This window comes from Myotis lucifugus, unplaced genomic scaffold (genome assembly GCF_000147115.1).
Source record: "Myotis lucifugus unplaced genomic scaffold, Myoluc2.0 scaffold_78, whole genome shotgun sequence".
NCBI lineage: Eukaryota > Metazoa > Chordata > Mammalia > Chiroptera > Vespertilionidae > Myotis > Myotis lucifugus.
This window is the reverse complement of record NW_005871126.1, coordinates 1785270-1809769: the sequence shown is the minus strand read 5'-3', so window position 1 is coordinate 1809769 and position 24500 is coordinate 1785270. Positions and strand designations below refer to the sequence as shown.

Sequence of the window (24500 nt, the reverse complement as noted above, 5' to 3'; positions counted from 1 at the left end):
AGTAATATTAAAATAGAGTGTTGAGAGAACTGCATACAATTTGACAAGATATCATGAGTATATGTACCTTAGAGTGTGGTTGAAAAATAAGGTTAAAGGAAAAGAAAAAAGGTTGGGTCAGATTATATATGTTTTTGTCTTCAATGACAAGTGTTTTGTAGAGAATAATAATTTTGTTCTCATTCTAGCTCCTCTATGTAATAAGAATATAAGCAAGTTACTGACCCTCAATTTTTAAGATAGGAAATAACAACTTCAGAGTTTTAGAGGATTAAAAGAGGTAGCCCGTGGCTGCTCTGTCTGTGGAGTAGCCCCTTCTCTGTCTCACTACTTCAGTAATCAACTCACTTTCACTTTAAAATAATAAAAAAAGGAAGTAGCTCATATAACATTTGGCAGAAAAGCTATACACTTCTTAAGGTCTCTCATCTCCTTTCCCCACAACAGCAATGGGGCAACACTGAAACAGTTTTAAACACCTATTCAACAAATATTTTGAACTAGAGGCACAGTGCACAAAATTCGTGCACTGGAGGGAGGGTGGTCCCTCAGCCCAGTCTGCACTATCTTCAATCTAAACTGGCAGTCGGAAATCCCTCTCAGAATCTGGGACTGCTGGCTCCCAACCGCTTGCTTGCCTGCCTGCCTGCCTGATCACCCTCTAACCACTCCTCTGCCAGCCCAATTGCCCCCAAATGTCCTCCCCTGCCGGCCTGGTCGTACCCAACTGCCCTCCCCTGCAGCCCTGGTTGCCCCTAACTGCCCTCCTCTGCCAGCCATCTTGTGGTGGCCATTTTGTGCAAGGGTGTGATGGTCAATTTGCATATTACCTCTTTATTATATAGGATAGTTAGTGTGTGCACTATTCTCACCCGTATGTAGTTTAATATAGGTGCAGAAACTGACAAATAAAATAAAATATATATTACAGAAAGTCAGGGTAACAATAGAGACAAGTAACAGTTCTTAAAAAGATGAAAAAATTAAGGCAATGAGTGTAGATAACTCTTTCTAGCAACTAGACTTGGGCAGATAAGGAACAGAATTACAGATACAAGGAATGGGACCAAGAAAAGATTAGTTTATTTGTAGTGTTTCTAGGAGGAAGATATGTAAATGTGTCTATAAGCTGAAATAGTGTCTCCAAAGAGTTATTAAAGGTAACATAAATGTAAATATAAAAAAAATATGAAGCCTGTTGGAAATTTTTATCTAAAATTTTTGACTCTATTTTAATTGAGATATCTAAAGTTCTTGTCAAGAAAGAATTATTTTCACCAGCACTGTTAATGAACCTAAGGTTTGCATGAAAATCAAGTTTAAAGTTGGAATCTGTACCTAAATTTAAATGTGGATGTATTTTTCGAGACCATCCCTAGCTACCTGGAACTTGAGAAAAAGCAAATCTGTAGATACTTGTCTATATTATTATCTAAATTAAGATATCTGGTTGTCTTAGATTTATTTTAATTTAACAAAGAGTAAAATATTCCTTAGCCCTAACCGGTTTGGCTCAGTGGATAGAGCATCGGCCTGCAGACTCTAGGGTCCCAGGTTTGATTCTGGTCAAGGGCATGTACCAGTGGGGGATGTGCAGGAGGCAGCTGATGGCTGTTTCTCTCTCATCAATGTTTCTATCCCTCTCCCTTCCTCTCTGTAAAAAATCAATAAAATACATTTTTTAAAAAAATATTCTTTAAAACTAAGAGGAGGTGATGGCTTTATTTCTAAAAGATCAAGAAAAAAAGAATATAAAAATGCATGATGTGACTGAACAGGAAAACAATAAGGCGCCTGGACCTGTAGGATGTGAATTGGATTCTCATTCTGGCTTTAACACCAACTTGCTGTATGACTTCCAGCACTTCTCTGCCTCAGTCTCTCAAAAATGAGGACACAGGCCTAAAGTGTGTCCACATTTCTTTCCATTCCTGAATTGCTACTATTCCAGTGCTAATCTGCTCCCATTTATCTAAAGTTTTTATTAAGATATATTCTAAGTTGTTTTTTTAACACTTGAAATTCAAACTGTTTGAGTTGAGCTGATTGTAAAAATTTTCTGGAAATGTGATCACCACTGAGGCAAAAGGACTTTTCTTTAGTAGCATATTATTGAATACTACTTTATTATTCATTATTTCGAAGGAATTTAGGTACACAGGTGCCAAAGAATAACATTAAACCATTACTGGTAAAATTCCTAATTGGAAGAAATGGTATAACTAGTGATTAAGGACATGGATTCTAGTTTAAGGTTGACTTCATTTTAAATAATGACCCTGACAGTCACCCTGTGACATATTGAATCATTAGTTTCCTCATCTGTAAATGGAGATAATAAGAATCAGAATGTTTAGTTCATGCATATGGAGCTTCCTAAAATTGAAATAGCTATACATAGTAGCCCTGGTTATAAAGTTTATGTAAAGATTAAATAAAGTGTTTCATATAAATTACTTAATACTATAGCTAAAACATGATATGCATTGAATAGATGCTGCCCCCCCAATATATAATTATTTATTTGCTATTTTATATAGGAATTATGTGTCCATTATTATAAAAACTCATGATAATTCTTAACTTCTAGGTCTAATAGTTAAAAATCAACTAGGGAGAGATCAACCAAAGGACTTATATGCATGCATATAAGCCTAACCAATGGACACAGACACCAGTGGGATGAGGGCATGAGTTGGGGGATTTGGGGAGGAAGGGGAGATAAGAACACATATGTAATACCTTAATCAATAAAGAAAAAAATCAACTGATATAGCTGAGCTACTTTCAAGTATAACATAACCATATTGTAGCAGCCATATATTGTGAACTTGAATTTACTATGAACTTGGGCATGTTCTATGTCAGTTAAGTGACACATTGGACAAATAAGACTCTTTAGCATTGGGTCATTTTGAGTAATGCCAGGCAAAAATTCAGATGCAGGAAAAAGACACAAACAAAAATACATCAACATATATCCCCCCTATTTACAACTTTTAAAATATTTTGATTAATTGAAAAAATAAGCTAGCTGGAATTATAGAGCCTTCTTTTTTCCCAACCCATCTGCAAATCTAATTTTCTTTCTAACCATTTCACCTCTGTGGCCTCCTTTTGTATGACACACTATTCTCCTGTAACTTCTGAATTTCTGTTAGTGTGCTGTTGGCAGGGATAAGGTCGGAAATAATACTGACTTTCTATTGAAATCTGTTCTCCACACTCAATAAGAGGAAGCAAAGGCATGAATATGGCACCCTCATAATGATTTAGCTGGGCCTTAATGACTTAATGAAATTTTCATCACAACCTGCTGTTCATTTTAATGGCCTTTGAAAACAATGGAAAATATAGCTTGAGGGAAGAAAAGATTTTTTTTTTGTGTGTGGCATATATTAGTGAGCTTAACATTTAGTTCCATTCAACCTATCTCTGCTCCCCTCATCCCCATATCACTGCTCTCACCAAAGAGTTATAAGGTTTAGTTTTGTGTTGAATATACATTTTGCAGCTCTTTTGTTAAGTTTATCCCTAAGGATTTTTTTCTTTTGGTGCTGTTGGACCTCACAGAGCTACATACAGCTCATTTGTTTGTACCATGCAGTGTCCCTGTTCTGATGCTCAAATGATTTCAGAGAGAGTGGAAGGGAGGGGGAGAGACAGATAGAGAGAAACATGGATGTGAGAGAGACACATTGATTGGTTGCCTTCCGCACCTGCAACTGAGGAGGCATGTGCCCTTGACCGGAATCGAACCTGTGACCCTGCAGTCCACAGGCCCAATCCAGCTAGGGCCCAACCATACACTTTGATTAATGGTCTCTTTAACGCCAGAACAACTTTCCACTTGCTGTTGAGACTTTTACACATATTTCCAGATATATTTCCCCATGTTACCTCCTTTCCAATAAAAAAATGCAAATTTGCTTCAATATCTTATTCCCTTTCTATGAACAATTTTCTGCTTTGTTATTAATTTTTCTTGGTGATTAAGATCATCACTTTACTCAAATACATGTTACTCCTTGATAAATCTCCCAATTGTCACAGTTATTAAATAAAAATATGTGTTATGGAAAATATCTTTATTAATAAGTGGAGACTAGTTACAGTTTTGTGTACTCAATATACAACTAAGAATCTTGTGTTCATATAAATATATCTTAGTAGTTCTGTATTTACACAGAAATTATCTTTGTGGAACTCAGGCTTTTAGATGTTTGCCATGTTCAATTTACATTCCAGTTTCCATAAAGACTATCTCTGCATTTTCTCGATATATTTATATTTTTCAAGAACAAGTCATATTTGAGCTCAGATTTTATTATATTTGTAGGGGGGGGAAGGACAAAAAAGGTGGGAAATACAATAATGAAAACTGTCTAATGTCCACATGCCATAGTGATGTTTCTTTGTGTCACTTCTTCCTTCTACAGATGCTCTCTCTCTCTTCTCTTTTGCCTGTGTAGCTATTACTACATATTACCCTTTTTTCCCCAATTCCCAACACCCCTGAATATCTCCTACTACGCAAATTGGGGAGCACTGTCTCCTGCCCTTTTTCCTATTGTGAGTGACTCATTTGGCTTTGCCACATCATTTGCTTCCAAATTAAAAGAAGCCAACATGGCATACTCAGGGAATACCAAGGTCGTATACCAAATCTCCAGGTAGGGCATCATCTAAAGATAAACCTCAAAACTACTTTGTAATACAATACATTCCGCAGCCTCACTGGTTCTGCCCAGGCCTTCGTCCTGGAGCAGAAAAACATCTCAAACAAATATTAAAAATTTACATATGAGAGAAATACTTCTGAACTCATTCTAGGAAGCCTGTATTATCCTAATATCAAAATCAGATAAATACATTTCATGAAAAACTACAGACATGGAACAGAGAATACACAAGGTGAGTTTGCAGCATCTTATAGTTCCAGATAGTGAAGAAGTGCTCAAAAAAATATACCCACAATCCTGGTTGTATGTCAAAGTGTCTTAGAAGTCAATGAAAAGTGCTTCCAATAGCCAAAGCTGAACAATTTGGGCAAGAAAATAAAGTAGAAATGGATTATAACTCAAAGTATACAATAAATATCCACAAGTCCATATATATGTGTATATATATATATATATATATATATATATATATACACATAACTGAATAAAATTAGTAAATGATGGAGAAGAGATAAATATTTGATGGAAAAGAATTCCAAATAAATTATATAGATGCCCCGCTCTAAAGAGGGGGAGCAAAGCTTCCTACTCCTGAAATGTGGGTTGCACAGAGCATCTTCCTTCCAGAGGATGGTTTGGAAAGGGGCCAGGGAGACTCTACAGTGGAGAAACCTGACAAACACCATATCAGCCAGTTGGTCAAGGTCATTGTCAACATTCATAAGTTACATAGAAAGTATGTACCCTTGATATGAAGTACTTTTTAATAGTACTCTATTGCTATGGTCTTCCTCCAGAAACCATAACCCCAGTTTAATTAGGAGAAAAATCAGCAGGCCAATTCCAATAGAAGTGCCTTCCAAAATATACCTGAATAGTATTCCTCAAAACTTTTAAGTTATCAATCACAGGAACAGTCTGAGAAACTTCGATAGCCAAAAACAAGCCCAAAGAGGCATGCCAACCAAATGTAACGTGTTATCTTTGAAAACCTCATAGAACAGAGAACGCACACTTGGTGAAAATAAAGACATCTGAATAAAGTGTGGGCTTTAGTTAATACTGTATCACAATGTAAAAGAGGAAAAATAATTTTAAACACAAAAAGTTCAAGCAAAATGAACAGAATATGTAAACAATGATAAAGGACTACCTCATCATTAGGTTCAGGTTAAGAGATGTAATATGGAAAAGCTACACGTTTCTTCCTTTTAATTTTTCTTTTTCTTAAAAAACAATTCTTATAGTAAGACAAGTATTTTTAATATCAGAAAAAAAGAATTCCAACAAAAGTAATCTGGGTCCTCCTCAAAACTGCCTTTTTATCTCCATGCAGAAGGAAGCCAAAAAGTCTTTGACTAGATTATCTCTAAAATCCCTTCCAACTGTAAGATCATGTGAATTACATAAATTTTAACTAAAACCCATGTCCCAACTATGCATCTGGTAGGGACCCATAAAACATAACTCCCAAATATACTGGTTAACATACATTCTGTGTCAGATATACTCATAATTTACCAGTTTCCCAACAACAGAATAGAAATGAGTCTAACTCAGTGTTATGTAGTATAAATGCAGACTATACTATTTTTTGTATAAAGTGTGTCTTTTTATGTCCCTGTTTTTTGTTTGTTTGTTTTAACTTTCCACCTGACTCTGAAATAGGAGGCATGTTCATATGTGCAATGTGGTATCCATGCTTTGGATGGACATAGGTTTAAACAGGATTTAGTAAATATCTGTAACATAAAGGATGACTATCAGTAATACACAAATGATCAAACTTGCATCATTTGTTTTATTAGTTTGTTTGCTTTAATTTTAAGATTAGTCCATGTGCATATCACCTATCTTAACTAATAAAGAGATTTTAGAAGATGAAATCTTAAAAGCAAGGCATCCTATAAAGTTGAACAAATGGAAAGTTCGGGATAGCTAGTGGAGTTAGAGAATCACTACTTTTCAAATATATAATAGGCCTAGCCATATTAATTGTGGACCATATAAGAAATAGTCCTAATTATCAAGGTAGTATAAGATGCATTAATAATTAAGGTTATAAAATATAACAAAGTTGCAAAATGTCCTCTTAGGCTCTGCTGCTACATTCTATTTTTTTTTTAGAACAATGAGACATTTTTATTAGCAGTTCTAATTTAATATTGTATTAGTGTTTCAATTAACTAATGTGAAGTCATACAACACATTTAATAAATAATGATTGATTACTAGGATCACCAGCATACTATTATTGGCAATTCACTACTCATTCCGTTTTGCAATTCAAGACTCCTTGACCAAGGAGAGTAAAAGAGGAATGGATGCATATTGATCCATCGCTTGCTGGACAAAATACTCAAGGTCTAGGCCAAATGGAGGTATGTGTATAATCGCACCTTGAGAACGCAGAGGAGAGCACTCCAGGTACAAAGTGCTCTTTCCCTGCTACTAGCAGGGGAGCCCCTCCTGGCTAGAGCTACTCCCCATTCACCTTGTAACTCCAGCCTCACACATAATAGACCCTTAAAACACCACGATCCATCCTTAAATCTGTTTTACTCAACCGTAACTTATCCATGAGTGAAAATAAGACATCGCACCAGACATTCATGATAAAAACATTGGAATAGCCATATTTAAATGTTTCTGAAAGAAACAGTACCCATCTTTGTAGCATTAGGTTTCTATTTTGTCCAATTGCACTTAGAGAGAGTAAGTTAAAAAAAATGGAACTAGAGGGTGAAATTAAACTATTCAAATAAGGAGACGGCAACAACTTTCTTTCCCAGCCTTTACCTTCTGGCTCATTTTTGATGAGCTCTTCCATTTTCCTCTGCTTCAAGGTGTCCACAACATCAGCCAGGCTGCCTTTGCGCCGCTCCGGAGTTCCCAGGGCTGTACTAGACAAGGACTCGCCACTCTGTCGCCCACCTTCTTCTGTCTTCTGAGGTGAGGTAGATGAGTTGTGTGGGGCAAATGAAGACATAACTTTATTGCCATCGACTTCCTGAAAGAGAAAGCAAAGAAAAATTTTGTCTTAAGTCCAATAAGTTTATTTTTTTAAAAATGATTATGTGGCTTGAAACATTAAGAAGTGGAATGTCACTCTGCAAAGGAAATTTCGAAAAAGAATACATTAACTTTACAGGCTAGTGGTCAAGTCAAAGACCAACTCATCAGAGTAATAAAAATCTGAAGATTCTGCCCCTTAGACTGGGTATATTGATTAGATTTATTTATGTTTCTGCTTTTGTTCGAAAGTCTTAGATTTTCCTAGGAATATTAAATGTGGCGGTCATCTATATTTAACTTCCTCATGACACTGTAAAGCTTAAACAAATCACAGTATACAGACTTGAATGTCTTTCGTTTTAAGTAGCCACCTCTTCTTGATGGCACTCTCAATTAAAGTGAGGTCCTCTTTTGGTTCTCCACCTCCCTCTTATTTTTTAGAGAAAGCATCATCCAACAGGTCATTTTGACATAAGATAGTAATACTGCAAGTTTATTTCTGCTTATGCTGAAGATATTTCCAGTTGCATTTGCTACCTCAAACATTGTTTCTGTCAATACTCTGTGTGATTTTGTACTTAAGCCTCATTTGCCTTACAAAGTAAAGTTTCTTGCAGACTTTACCTCTTCATAATTGTGCATTTGTATAAAATAATTTATTCTATAACTCTATAATTTAAACAAATTTGGGGTGTTCCTTTTGTCATTATTTCTCCCACAATTTCTAGCACAAATCTGGAAATCTGTATAATATTTGGAGTATACTTTGTATAAAAAGTTCTAAATTGATTTTTCTGACAGTGTCAAGATGAGTAATATTAGAATGATAAAGAAAAACTATTATTTTTTACTTAAAGGTTTTTCTTACTTCCATAATCCTTTGACTCCCCCCAAAGCAGAGCACTTCTTAAAAATAAAAGACAGAACTCATGGACATGGACAACAATGTGGTGATTTCAGGGGTTGTAGAGGGGTTGGGGGGAGGCAGAGGGGAGGTGGGACAGGGCATAGAGGAAGAAATGCTGGTAGAAAAAAATTAAATTAAAAAATGTCTATATCCTAAGGTCTTTGAGGAAGTTAGTCTTCCCCTAAGTATATTTCTTCCACATTATTAAAAGTTTCAATTAAAGTATATTTGAGTGTGTGCATATTTAATATTCAGAATAGATTATATCTGTGTTTACACATTTCTTCTCTATTTAAGACATACTAATAGATTATGTTGATCACAGAAAAGTGACAAATCACACTGATTTGATATCTCATGTTTTAAGGCTAATACTAACATTTTTCAGTAACTTAAAAGTAACTTAAAAGTATAGAAATACTAAAAAATAGATGAAAATGAAATGTCAACACAAAGATGATCATAATTTGTTCCTATGATTTTTTTCTTAATGAGTTTAAAGATATCAGCTCTTGCCCTTACTGGTTTGGCTCAGTGGATAAAGCATCGGCCTGCGGAAGGTTTGATTCCAGTCAAGGGCATGTACCTTGGTTGCGGGCACATCCCCAGTGTGGGTGTGCAGGAGGCACCCGATCAAAGTTTCTCTCTCATCGATGTTTCTAACTCTCTATCCCTCTCCCTTCCTCTCTGTAAAAAATCAATAAAAATATATTTAAAAAATAAAAAATAAAGATATCAGCTCTGGCAAAAACATCAGTTTTTTGGGTGGGACGAAGAAAATGGGGAAAAAGAAGTTAAAAAGGTTTTTTAAAAGTTTGCTAATAAAGTCTTTGAAATTATAATTCTAAACTCCAATTCTTACAAATAGTACAGAATACGTCTCTGATAATTACTATGTCTTGAATGAATATTCTATAGATAATACTTTCATGGATGACTCTTAACTTCTAATGGACTTGGATTTAGAAATCAATATGCATAAGGTAATAATGACAAGCCCCTGCAGGTTAAGTGAAGGTACACTTCTGGATTATTTATTTAAAACCAACACATAAATACAAGCAAATGTATAAATACGCATACACACTCACACACACACACACACACACACACACACACACAGCAATCACAAATTCATTCAGTAAAAACTAAGGCATGTTTTTATGAAGGGCCCATCAAACATATTAGCTCAGTTTAGTATGCAAACCAGAACACAGAAAAACCTCTACATTAATTTCTTACAGATATTTCTTCTCATTTATTTCAAGGGTCAAAGGCAGAAGCACCCCAGTTTTAGCTTCACTCTAAACATTTCTATTTTATTCTGTTTTCATATTATCTGATGGCAAACACTATAAACAAGAACTCAGCAACCGAACTTCACTTGATATAATGCAAAATCACACACATCTTTCTATAGCATCATCAGTAGAGAAAGGACACCCAAACGGTAGGCAATTAAGTCCATTAAAATGTCAGAACATAGTTCAAATGAATGCAAAATACAATAATTTCCCCTTTTGCATGTCTCTAATTCTCTACACCTTGTAGAGTGGGAGGGCATATTTTAAAGAGTAAAACATACTTCACAGTTACTCTAAACTCAATTATCCCCCAGTATAAAAATAAGTAAATTAATTAAGCATTACTGCTATTTCACGCAGAAATATTTATCTTATCGCTATTTCACCTGTCTGATTACATTTCAGCCTCTGGCACTGTTAATCCCTTTAACAGTTTTATGTAGTTAGCAGATGTTTCAGTGTGAGGCTCCATTGTTCATTAGCATGGTGAATAGCTTGTGAAGGAGTGCTGGCCTAGTCTTCAGTCAAGAAAGGCCTCATTTTTTCCAGTTTCTTCCCTGGGATTGCATTCACCATACCTGAAATAATGCCTGCATGTTTCTCTTCACTTTCCTGGCAGGTGAACATCCGGAGAGTTTACTAACAATGGCATTAGTGGTGCAGATTCGCAATATATATTCACTCAAGTTTTATGAACTCTAAGGACAATCCTCAGTATTTTGCAGAAGAAATCTTAGAAATATTATATATTATTTCTGAAGTCAACGGATAAAAAAGGATTATAAACTTTCTGGTGTTGCTGTTTTTTGTTAATCCTCACCCAAGGATATCTTTTCCATTGATTTAGAGAGAGTAAAAGGGAGGGGGAGAGACAGAGAGAGAGAAACATCAATGTGAGAGAGACACAGGATTAGTTGCCTCCGGCACACACCCCAACCACAGTTGGGGGATTGAGCTTGACCAGAATTGAACCCAGGACCCTTCAGTCCGCAGACCAGTCATTGCTCTATCCACTGAGCCAAACCATGGATTATTGGTTAAGAAGCTCTGACCTAAATGTATACATCTTCACAGAAAGTAATATAAACCCATCAATATATACAAATTACACAATTTTTAAATGATCATTTATTTGCAAAAAGAGCTTCGACCTATGACATAATTGACATTTTATTAAGATGAACTTAGTTAAAGGTATATATTTCAATAATTTATACTGTTTACTGTTCCCAAGGTAAACATTTAGAAAGAGGTCAATATTTTAATTATACTTAAAGAATAATAAACACATTGAAGAAAAACATTACTTTATTAATGGCAATTGTTTTCTGATTCAGCAATCACCTTGTGATAATACATATATAAATTTGAAATGGAAGGCAGAACAAATTGCCATCTTTTATAAGGAATGTTATCATTTTGACAATTATACCAGTTCAAATTGCAAATACAAATTTTCCAGAAAGGAAAACATATGAAGGATATGAGCCAAAAACCAACACTTAAAATGCTGAATAGAGTCGTTCTTTGGTTAATATGGTCAATATTCTAGGAACAGGATATGGTCAGTTCCCAAGACCTATAAAACAAAATCAGTACCTATAGACAGATCTCTGAAGGGTGCCTGTTATACTTGTGTTAACTGCTGGTATTAAAGCCATCCAACTTAAAATCTTTTCTAAATTTTTGCCTAAACAAGAGCTGCCTAATGTGTACTTAGGTTCAGCAATTCAAAAAATAGAAATTGTCAGACACAGTTTTATTTGGCAATTTCCATAGCTATCTAAAGAGACAGAGCTTATCACAACTGGTCCCCATTCTATGTTGGAAAAAGCCACTAATGAATCTTTTTAATCTTATTAAGTTTTATAAGATCAACAATTCTTAGTGCTTGAACAACTACCAGGTAAACTAATTGAGATTCCAGATATTAGATGAGTGGTTTACATATCTATCTAGGGATGGCACTAGCAAGGGATGGTTATGAATGGTTTTTAAAGTTCCCCGGGGTTTGAGACAATCAAATGCTAAGGTAGGATGCACTTGACCTACTCTACATGGTGTGCTAGCTAGTTACAAGAAACCAAAGTCAGTTTTTATGGAACACTTATATTTTATACTAGAGGTCCAGTGTACGGATTCATGCACTGGTGGGGTCCCTCAGCCTGGTCCTGTGGGGATTGAGCCAAAACCGGCTCTCCGACATCCCCAAGGGGTCCTGGATTGCAAGAGGGTGGTTCTCAGGTGACACACCCCAGAATCAGGCTCCCTCCTCTCTGGTTCAGGGTGCGTCACCTGAGAACCGCAGCTGCCAAGTCACTGCAGCTCAGCAGCTAAATGCCTAAAAATACAGAATAGTTTAAAGATTCCTCTGCTATGCAATAGGATAAAAATTTAGCAACCGTCTAACTTGATTTGTAGTTTGTTTGTTTTTTTGCCAAGCACTGAGAAGAAATGTTAACTCAGGTCATACTTAATTATTGATAAGAAAAGTAAGTGAATATTTAAAAGTGCATTCTTTCTTCAAATGCATTCACATGGCACTCAAGAACAACAACAAACAAGACAGGTGATTTGTATAGGTATGATTTTCAAATGGTGGTCTGCCAAGCAGTATCATTACCCAAATTTTATACAGTTTTCTCAGACCTCACCCCAGACTTACTGAATAAGAAAATCAGAAGATATGGCACAGCATTGTGATGTACAAGGCCTTCCAATGGGAGACTGATACACTGATGAAGTTTGAGAACTAGGTATAGGAAAAACTGAAAGAGTTAAAGAAGAAAAAGAGGGAGATGACTAAAAGCTTCAGTGGTGCAGAAAAGTTTCATAAAAGTGATGGGAGTTCATTGATTTGAGAAGAGAACTAAAAGGAAGGAGAAGAAGTGAAGGATTGGGAAGAGAGAGAGTTACCAAACATGCAAAAGAAATGACCAACACATGTTGGTGGGGAAATTATATTGTCTTAATTGTTTTAACATCCATGTTGGCAAATGTGGAGATAGGTTTATGTTTACTGATTTTCTTGCACCTCTATAGATTAGAGAATCTAAGATTTATGGCAAAATTGCATTATGGACAGAGATTGTTTTCAGAAATGTATTAAAAAGTTGGTTTTTTTATTCATAGTTTAATCTCATTTAGAAGGTTAATATAAAAGAATAGCAAGTTTCCACTGCTTTTTAAATCAATATAATATTTGCCACCTAATTTAATTCCAGTGAGTGAAACAAAAATTAAAGGCAAATTTTCTCATTCAATAAGGGATTGTGCAAATAGCAAAAAAAAAAAAAACAAAAAACAGTTTTGGATGCTACATGGGCAGAGGAGTCTAATGGTTGTTTTTACAGAATCACATTTACTAAGAATCTCAGAAATACTACATTCAAGAATAAAATGTATGTTTTCATGCACTCTCCAAACACCTTAATAAGCAAAAATAGCCTTTAGAGAATTCTAACACATTAACCAATAGAAACTGTAAAAACAAAAAATAACAGTGTGTGCTGGGACAGCCTCATTATCTTCCTCCCGATGATGTGAGCACCATCTTACTGATGTTTAAACATCAGGCAAATACACTTTAAGGCAAGTCATGATCTCTTTCCTGAGAACTCAAATGTCAACCATAAGATGTTTCTAAACAAAAATGAGATTATACATCAAGACACTTCCATTTACCACTAGCACTATGGATTGCATAATAATATTTAAGAAATAAAGGAAATATTTATTGTAACTCGCCACTAATTATATATAATAATTCATCTATCATTTTCCTAAGAAGCCTTCAGAATATTCTTACTGTGGTTGTCAAGAAACTTGACTAAATACTAACTCTGAGTCAGAAGGAAGATAAGAAAAAATTGAGGAATTTCTCATATTATGATCTGTTTGGATAATGACTTCTTTTTATCCCACAGAGCAATGAGCCCAGTTTCTTATACAGAGTAGACAATCAGTAAAGCTAAAAAGCTAACTGCTTGCTAACATGACCTATAATTAAGAACTGACTAAATGTTCCGTGATAAGTGAAATACATTGTAATTCCCATGCAGTAAACATGATGTCAGCAAAGCAATACAAAACAGTGATGAAGTAAGCTGGAAGCAGGAGTATGCTTGAGTTCAATCCCTTTATTAACTATACAACTTGGACAAGTTATCTATACTCCCCAAACTTCAGTTTCCTCATCTATAAAATCCTATATAATAAAAGGCTAATATGCAAATAGACTGAATGGTGGAACAACGGACAAACCGTCACTATGACATGTGCTGACCACCAGGGGGTGCACGCGGAACATGGCGGGTGTCAGCAGCAGGTGGCAGAGTGTGGAACATGGCCAGCGTTGGCCATGGCGGGATGGTGGAGCAGGTGAGCAGGGACACCAGACCAAGGCAGGGCGCCCGTCACTGTCATCAAGGTGAGCCTCTGGTGGTTAATGAAAATTCTTGGTCCAGCACGCTGCAGTCCCACCTGGTGCTCACAACTGCTTGGTGCCGCCAGCCCCAATAGCCCCTCAGGGCTTCTCCACCTCCCCCTGCTCCTGCTCCCCCTGCTCCTGAGGGGCAATCGGGGCCGGTAGCCGCTGCTTGCACTCACTGCTGGCGCCCGGCACCGGTCCTGATCACTTGGCACCGTCAGTGGGTGCGAGCAGTGGCTGCTGGTCCTGATTGCCCCTGAGGGTTTCTCCACCTCCCCCGGCTCCTGTGGGGTGATCAAGGCAGTAGCTGCCACTTGTACCCACTGATGGCACTGGCCCCACTCGTACCTGCTGCTGGCACCGGCCCCAATCGCTCTGAGCCGTCAGCTGGTATAACCAGGGCCAGCGCTGTCAGTTTGTGGCAGTGGCAGGAGCAGGGCTGCAGGCAGTCAGGGGACCAGGGCCGTGGTGGGTGGGGCTATGTGGGGTGTGGAGAATGGGCCAAGACCCGCTACTGTGCCCACCACAGCCTCAGGACCCACAGTTCCTTTCAAGGTGCACAAATTTGTGCACTGGGCCCCTAGTGGGATAATAAATTATAAGTAATTCACATATGCTATTATATAGTATCAATGATCTTGGAATATAATAGTAATAAAATAATTATTAAACTATGAAAAATATTTCACTTGCTCAATTTTCTCTTTCATTCGTGTAATAAAAATGTCTTGAGTGCTAACTTGTGAGGCAGCATAAAGATGTTCTCAGCTGAACACAGAGAACCTAAAGCCAAATAGCTTTGGTTCAAATCCTGGTTCCACATTCACTAGTTGTGTGACCTTGGGCAAGTTACTCAATCTTTCTTTGTCTCATTTTCTTTATCTGTAAAGTGGGCATAATACTATTATCTACCTCATTGGGTTGTTAGTGGATTGAGTTACAAAATAATGAGTTATATGTGTTTGGGGATCTCATTAGTTAATATTTGTTTTACAAATGATAAAACTCATCAAATTATAACTGAGAAATGACAAGAGCTATATAAATATTTATTAAAGTAAGTATGCTCCCGGCATAATATTAGGATAGAACAATATGCAAAACACAGAAATATATAAAAACAAATAAAGAAAAGCCAGGCCTTTACCTAGAAAGGGAGAAGAGACAAACCCCTCCCTCTAACACTCCACCAAAAAGAGAAAATGCAAATACGATTAGTTTCATAGTTCTTTCTGCTGAAATCAAACTGCATCCATGGAATCAATTTTTTTAAAGAACAATTTAAATATTTTAAGGTGACCTATTTTTAAAGATAACTGAATACAAACTTTTTAAGAAGAAAAAATGTAGTCTACACAATGTCATGCGACCATTAATGTGCTTTTATCTCTGTTGCATACTCGATTTTTAAATTTCACAGTTTCATGGTTCTCTACAAAGTGATAACTCAGGGAAATGATCAAAGAAAGAATGTTCAATTACTCCTCATTATGAAATAAAACTTTTTAAAGTCAGTCTAAAAAATAGAGTAATAAATTATTTTTCATAAATACATGACACTAATTATTAATATGCCATACATCTACTTTCATATTTTTCCTTCTTCTTGTGAGATAGACATATCAAGATTTTTGTTTATTCATGAGAAATTAGCACCACTAGGTTCTCTTGCAAACAAATCCTTATGTTCCTTTATGCTCTAAATACAGAACAGAGACAGTAATATGAGGAGGGATAGATTAAGTACTGATTATTTTTGCTAGTTTCCCTTCTCTATGCTCCAGGAGCACCTTGAGTATCATGTTGTCTCCTCACTAGATCAGGCTGATGGCTTCATAGCCCAATGCCCATCAACTCCGTTATGTCATTATAGTAATCCAATTTTCCTATTAGCCCTAGGCGGTTTGGCTCAGTGGATAGAGCCTTGGCCTGAGGACCAAAGGGTCCCAGGTTCCATTCTTATCAAGGGCATATACCTTGCTTGCAGACTCCTCCCCAGGCCAGGCCCTGGTTGGGGCACTGGCAGGAGGCAACCAATCGATGTGTTTCTCTAACATCAATATTTCTCTCTGTCTGTCCCTCTCTCTTCTACTCTCTCTAAAAGTCAATGGAAAAATATCCTCGGGTGAGGATTAAAAATAAATAAATAAATAAAATGTTTCATTATATTAAAAAGAAAACAATTATTAAGGCATATTTTTCTACACTAACTAAATCTTTTTTATTTATTTTATTTTTATTTAAGGCTAGAGCGCGAAGGCATCCCCCACTACCACAAATCATGCAGTCGAGTTTCCCACATTTGGGGAAATCGCAGGGTTTGGCACATCCAGAGTGCAATGGATAAGCCTTGCCCTGGGAAAGCCACCTTCGTGATCATGGTATCTCCTCTGCAAGGTAAGTGTACTAATTAAAACTTTCAATAGAGCACCTTGCTGATCGCAAAAGTAGCCCTTTTCCTTTCAGAGGGAATTGACATTAAGCAATGATTTGGGATATAAGAAGCACAAGCTTCAGTTCTCATTCCAAAAGTAATGATTAGACATTAGGCAGTGCACACACTCATAAAATTTCCCAACTAGCCAAAGTATTTATTCATGGTATAAATCATAATGTTCTGAGCCTACTTTAGCAGGCATATAAGGACCATTTTGTAGCACACATAATCAGAGACACGGCAGTCTTATAGGTAAAACATTGTATTCTCTGCAAATATTATTTTCACATGGTTTATATGAGTAATGCTATATATAAATTTTACTTTAGTCTTATAGTTCTGAAGACTTTTTAAAATATCACTAAGCTATTAGGAATTTCCCTGTCCAAATACACAAAATCTGTGTAAAGTCACTACTGTTTCAGTAAAAATATAGCTACCAAACTTGGAGTTCTGAAAGGTACTGCTCTTAAAGTTTAACGTACATAATCTTTTATAATTCTCAGAGAAATTTCATAAAGACTATTATTTCCATATAACAGATGAGGGAATTAAGCTCCTAAGAGTAATTTACTCAAGTAGTAGTAGGAAATTGTAAATTAGGGAACCAAACTCAAGATCATCTACCTTTAATATCCATGCTGGTCATTATTAAGTTATACTGCTTCCCTCATCTCTAAGAGATGTCAAAGGTATAGAAACATAAAGCTGATTCTCTTTCCTCAAAGACTTTAAATTAAATTTGAGAGGCATGTAAATACACAGGAAAAATTAGTAATGATAACAACTATAATACTAAATTGTATGGTAAAAAATTATACATAAGAAGAAGTTTAAAGAAGAAAGAACATTGGAACTCAAAGGAAGGTGGAAACTTTTTATCATAGCACTTAGCACACTGTTTAGGATTGGTTATTTAATTTTCATTCTACACCATGAAGACAGGAATCATGTCAGATTATTGGCCATGTACCCTAAATCCTATTATTAGTACTTAATAAATACATATTGAGTCAATTACTTAATTTATTAAATATTTATGTATAGAATTTTTTATCTAAGCCTAAAAAAATAGATTGAGAGGAAAGGATATAGAGAATTCTTCTCTAGAGAAATCATCAAGAATAGTTTATAGAGTACACACACACACACACACACACACACACACAAGAGAAGGTAGTGGCTTGACACAAATAAATGGAGAATAATAAATAAGAAGAATGACTATCATAGGAGGCTCATTTTATGAAGGGTCCTGAAAGTCATATAGAATTGTATACATTTGACCTGAAAGACCATGAAGAATTCTTCTAGTTTCTATACTGGTTGATTCTCTTAAACTGGGTTGTTAGGAAGATTGGTCTAGTAGTAATAAGGAAAATGAATTGGGTAGAAGAGAAAGTAAAGATTACACTGTATAGGATACTGTTACCATGCCACATATGTGATGATAAAAAGATTTTCACTAGATTGTAGCTGTTAGAAATCCTAAAGAAATTTGGAAGCAAGTAATGATAGGATTAGGTAATTTGAAAAAAATGAAGAAGGAGAAAAGATAAACATATTTTTTGCTTGGGAGATTGAAATAATGATTATGGTTAGCAAACAGAGATGATTATTAAAATAGAATTAGTATACCTAAAAAATAATAAAATCCACATAACTAAATTCATCTAAATTTGATTGTTAGCCCTAATTTCCGACCCCAGCAATGTAAATAATAGGTATAATCTGCCTCAGTATTCAAATGACATGTTTGTTATATAGCTTAAAATCTTTACATTTGTATGTGGAACAGGCAAATGTAGATATGCCTCAAAATTCAAGATTCTGGTAAAAAATAAAGGATGTAAAATTATTATTTATAAACCATTAATTTCTAGTGAATGGTTAAATCCATTTTAGTTCATGAGCTATCAGAAAGTGTCCACCCAGGGAAATGAGCAAATGGCCACGCCCTCTTCACTTATGTCTAAAAATGGAAGCTATAAGTGGGCATCACCATCTCCTTCAGTGACTTGAGTTTACCATGTACAGTTTTCAAAGTTTATCATTATTTATAATTGATTTTGAAAGATGAAAGATGTTTTAGAAAGAAAAATGTACACATGGAAATAATAATGGGCACTTACATAATCTGCAAAGCAGAGAGAAAAAACAAAAAAGGAAAAAAAACACCTAGAATAAAAATGTTAGAATAAAAGATTTTTGTTATTCTAGGAAGGATGTGTAAGGTATAAAAAAAATAGCACTGTATAAATAAAGGAGAAATTAGAACCAGACACATTTTCCCTTATTTACAATGATTTAGCTCTCAGACTGCTGTATGTTTAACCTCTAAAATTCTTGTCATACAGATGTTAGAATGAGGGGAAAACAAAAATGAAATTTATCAACACCAAAAAAGTTCTGCAGAAACCTACTGCCATGAGTGCTTCATTGAGTTGTGACCACAGGTGTAAATAAGAGGAGGTGGTTTTGCTCCATTAAAAAATCATTCTGTCAAGGGAAAAATTGTATTTGTCATTCTAAATTCTATGGAGTATAGAGAGTATAGAGAGGAAACAAATAGATAATTTTAAATTTTGGACATATGTATTCCCTTCTACCATTCTACTTGAATTCCTGACTTCTGAATATCCCTCGATATTTCTGATATCTCAAAGTCATTCTGCCTTGGTGCTCAATAACTCACAAAAATGCCAATCCAAAATAAAGGCATGAATTCTTTATATTCCCCACACCATGAGAATATAAGCTTTATTTGTGTTATACAGCTACATTTTTGACTAATGGAGCTTAAATTAAATAGCCATTATCTTTAAGCTGGTCATTTATTAAGAGTGAGTCTCAGGATGGGAACCAACTGGGTGGTGCTATGCTTACCAGCTCTGAGATGACATACACACAGAGGCTTCTTTCAAAAGTCCTTTGCTATATCCATTTATTATACTTAGCAATGTCACACAGGGAAAAATAATTTAAAAGCTCCTATTGAGCACCTAGAGACTTTGAACATAGACAGGGGGTGAACACAACGTCAGAATATTTGGTTACAAGAGTCACACTTCCTCTCTTTAATTAATTTTTTTTACAGTACATTTTTGGTGTCCCCATTATTTTTCTTCTACTCCCTTGGTTCTAACAGAAGTATACACACACACACACGTATATATTTAATTAAGAGGAAATAAAACGGTTGTCTTTAGTTAAGATGTTTCCATTCACGGAGACCGCACATTTAAAAAATAAATTGCCTGAATAAATTCAATTATCTAGAGAAGCAAAGAAAATCACAGGCAAATGACATTATATGCAGAGGCCATTCCGACAGCTTCATGATTATTTTTATTGTTTCAGTCAGTGGAAGGGAGAAGCTGTCAAAAATACAACATTTCTCCCATTTTTAAAGGTTCGATGTCTCTGGTACTGAAAGTTGCATGAGCAATAATATCAGGAGAAGAAATCTGTCTACTACTGAAAACAGAAGAATGTTAGGACCCCAACTTAATGCCAGTACACAAGTGGGCACCCATACACCTTGGTTGTATTTTGCCTACAAAAATCAAAGGATAACATTTAACTTGCAAGTAGTCCAGTATCAATCCAGCCACTAAAGATTGGCTTAAAAAACAGTGTACCACCACACAAAAAACAACAACAACAAAAAACAAAACACTAAGTAAATCCACATGTTAAATAAGCCTATGACATTACTGTTAGTCCTGTCTTCTGACACCAGCTTTGTAAAGAGTAGGTGCTATACAGACTTTATCAGAAGAGACTCTTTAGCCTTTTACATTCCAATAAGAAGTAATTAAATATAATATTTTGCCTTGTTCTTGGAATATGACAAAAGTACATGGAGAAGATTTAAGCTGACTTTGAAATAGGTTCCTGCTGAAAATCTCTGGCTTTTTATGCAGAATTTACGTGCTACCTGAATTCTCTTGAGGCGTGAATGTACCAAGTAAATGTGGCATATGTTTGTATTTTCTTGCCAATTCCAAATTCATTCATTCAAATCACTCATTGTAGGCCAAATTCTTATCCAATTCCACAGAGCCACTGACTTTCCTGGAAGTGAATAGCAGCTTTGTGCACGGAAAAAGAGAAGTCAATAGCAGGTCTGTGCATAGAAGACCTATGCAACTGGTGGAAAGGATGAGAATCTGACCACAGGGTTTCTTGAGTGTGGTAAAAGCTAGTTTAAAATGACCTACACGATGAAGCTTTCAACACCTTCACTTGAGTGTCAATTCTGAAACTTGACAATTTGAGTAACTGTGGATTTTTATATGGCCATCTTATATACCACTCTTCTTGCAATATGCTTGAGAATAATTCTTTTGTTGAATATGTTTGAATTAGAATGTCTTTATTTGCCATAATTAACCCCAGAGTTTATTCAGAACCTGAAAGCATTTTCATAGCAAAATAATAAAAGCACCATTTATTAAACTCACCAATGTGTCAATCACTATATTGGAGTGTCTAGCCTCCTACTTTGATCCCTCCTAACAGACCTATGAAGTAGGTATTATTATTATTACTGATTTAACACATACAGAAACTGAGTTGGAGCTATGTACTTCAACTTAAATAAAAAAATAATTTGAAGCCTTATCTCTTTGATTCCTTCAATTGTAATTTTAATCATTAGGTTACACAGCTTCTCATTGGATGAAAACACCTAAACATTCTAATTTTATTAACCTTAATCTAATTTTCTAGTCAAAGTTTGTTTCACTCCATATATGGCATTTCTCAATCCTATACAGTGTTTCTAATATGCCAGGTTAGTTTCATAATGTATGTTAATAGATATTCAACTTTCCATACTATTTTTAATTGGCTACATTTTATATTTCAAACTCCTTGACTTGTATTTCCAAATGAAAATTAAGCAGTTTTGTCAAACTCCTAACATTTTGAACACTGCTCCCCCTCAACACACAAGGCATAAATACAAAATTTGTTAAACATGTGCCTATTTTTTAAAAAAACATCATACCGAGTCCCAGAGGAAATACAAATAATCTTCTAAGCCCCACTAGTGTGGCTCAGTGGTTGAGCTTCAACCTATGAACCAGAAGGTCACAGTTTGATTCTGGTTAGGGCACATGCTCGGGTTGCTGGCTCGATCCCCAGTTTGGGGTGCATAGGAAGCATCAATTGAAGATTCTTTATCATTATTGATGTTTCTATCTCTCTCTCCCTCTCCCTTCCTCTCTGAAATCAATAAAAATAAAATAATCTTCTAATAGTCAAATCCAAGATTGTTCCTAACTTCTTCAAAATGTTTCAACTATCAAACAGGTCTTTTCCTCTTTCTGAAGGCCCACAGTCTTCTGTTCATTCTTATCTCAGGCATTGCCTGTTTTGACCCTAAATCCTCTAAAATGTATTCAGCAGCCATAAAAATTACCTACTTTTCTCTCTCTTGGGGTTATAATCTTAACATTCTGTATTAAAGAGATTTCAGTGGTTTCTACCCTGCTTTCAGAAAAAAATTTAGAACTCCTTTGGATGATACAGAAACTTCTTTATCATCACTCTCCCCTCCACTTAGTGACACAAACATGATTTAACTCCTTGCTTTCCCCAGGCCATGGCCTCCTTTTCTCACTTCTCTGCCTCTTTCAAGACAACTTCAAGCTTTAAAATATGGTTTAGGTTTACTTCCTTCAGAATTGTAAATTCTCAAGGGATATTTGCGTGGAATAAATGACTCTTCTTAAAGTCACAATTTCAAAACTTACATCTAGGCAGGTACTTTCACATTTCCATCGCTTGGCAGGGGAGTTTCAATCACATATTTCCAATAATCTGTTTTCCACCTAAATAACTCAGTATCTCAAACCTAACATGTATAAATGTGAACTCAGAATTCTGTTACCCAAACCAGCTGTTGCTCTTGGCTCACTTTCATTTTCTTCTTTAGAGTGGCATCAACATTATCTGTCACACGTTGAAGCAAAAATCACTACCTTTGATCTTAAAAAAGTCTCTTAACCTCTATAAACTTTAATTTTTCCTATCTCAAAATGAGAGTTGTAGACTAAAGGACATTTAAGATATAATGCCAGGTTTAAATTCTATAGGCCTGTAAATGGCAAATATAAGATAGCACAACAGGTCTTACCTTTAGTCTTTAATCATTCTAAAACTATTATCATTCTATTTTCCTTTAAATAATCCACATTTAAAAATCTGTATTTACAGTAAGATACGTTAGGAATTTGTGTTACTTTCCACCACTAAAATGGACTACATGGCCTAAGAGGGGTATGTTTTTCCCTAGGCACTATGCCACCACCAAATGGACAGTGATAAATCTTACTAGGAAAAGCAGGTCTGTAAATTAATCTCTAGCTGGGTATAAATAACAAAATAGTTTTTAAAAATACATACAAATATACACCTAATATGAAATTTGATGTATAACATCAATGATAATAGAGAATCTTTGATTGGCTGCCTCCTGCACACCATACACATGGGATCGAGCTCAGAATCCAGGCATGTGCCCTGACCAGGAATTGAACCGTGACCTTTGAGTTCATAGGTCGATGCTCAACCACTGAACCACATTGGCTGGGCAGCCCAGTCCACATTTTGAGAAGCTCTGCTGGGGAACCATTTACCTAGCAATATCCTTTCTTTATCAGTCAGAAAATGTTTTTTACCCATAAACTTCCATAAGATATCATAAATTCTTCCATCGTAACATTCAATATTATCTGTATTCCACAATATTATCAAAGCCTTAATTAGGATGTAAGTGTGTATCCATTTTCCCCAGATTGAGTTCCCGGAGGGTGAAAATGTGCCCTTTTCAGGTTTGCATTCAATATGTTTTATACATAAGAGATACTCAATAAGTCTTAGTTTAATTGAATTGACTTTTTTCCCTTGTCATTCCACTGAAGAATGAGGCATTAAAGATTTTGGTAAAACATGACCAATTCCTTTGGGACAATTTTTTCCTATTTTACCGGTACTCATAATGCACTTAGGTGACTATGATATTAGAAAGAAAGTACTGAAATACAGGCTAATATAGAGGGTGCTTAGAATGAGACAAAGGCTGAGAAAAAAAGTAATTGGAAATAAAATGAAGGAAAGAGTAGATAGACGTCTATGCCACAAGTCAGCAAATTTCAACCTTTTCCATCTCATGGCACACATAAACTAACTACTAAAACACCAAAAAAATTTTTTTCAATGGGACAAAAAATAGGTATAATTTGGATTTATTCACAAGGAATGCTATGGCTATATTAATTTTTTTTTAATTTGACAATCTAAGGGGAAAGAGGTCAGTGCCTGTGACTAAATAGTCAGGTACTGAATGTTTTAAAAATTCTTGTGTCATATAGGTTGAAAATCACTGCTATAAGAAAAGCAAAGTTGAAAAATTTCTCATAGATTTAACACAATATTAAGGAACCATTTTGTACAGATGGAATATTATGGAGATGGGGGAATGAGGTAGAAGTGTAAGTATAGTGAAGATTATACCTGATTTCCAAACTTTTTTTTTTTCTGTTTCAAAGGTTATTTGTTTGTGAGGGGGAGAGGGGGTTTCCATGATAAATCTAGAGGTCTTTCAAATCTTAACATGTTTCTCCAACAAATACAAACTCTAACTCTGCCCATTCTTCCTCCAGAAATTATATGAGTAATTAAATTAAAAAGATTATACTGAATATATATACACACA

The 24500-nt window shown here is 35.5% G+C and overlaps 1 protein-coding gene and 1 non-coding gene across 2 annotated transcripts in view; both read right to left on the bottom strand.

Annotated features, from left to right (window-relative positions):
• Positions 1-24500, bottom strand: part of SOX5 (SRY-box 5) — a 393207-nt gene that overhangs the window by 292457 nt on the left and 76250 nt on the right. The window contains exon 4 of the mRNA XM_006090652.3: positions 7482-7692. Within this exon, the coding sequence (XP_006090714.1) occupies positions 7482-7692 (211 nt within the window). The remainder of the gene's footprint in view (positions 1-7481; positions 7693-24500) is intronic.
• On the bottom strand, positions 16580-16742 carry LOC111826441. Its single transcript, XR_002829766.1, has one exon. It is a non-coding gene; the product is annotated as a U1 spliceosomal RNA (small nuclear RNA).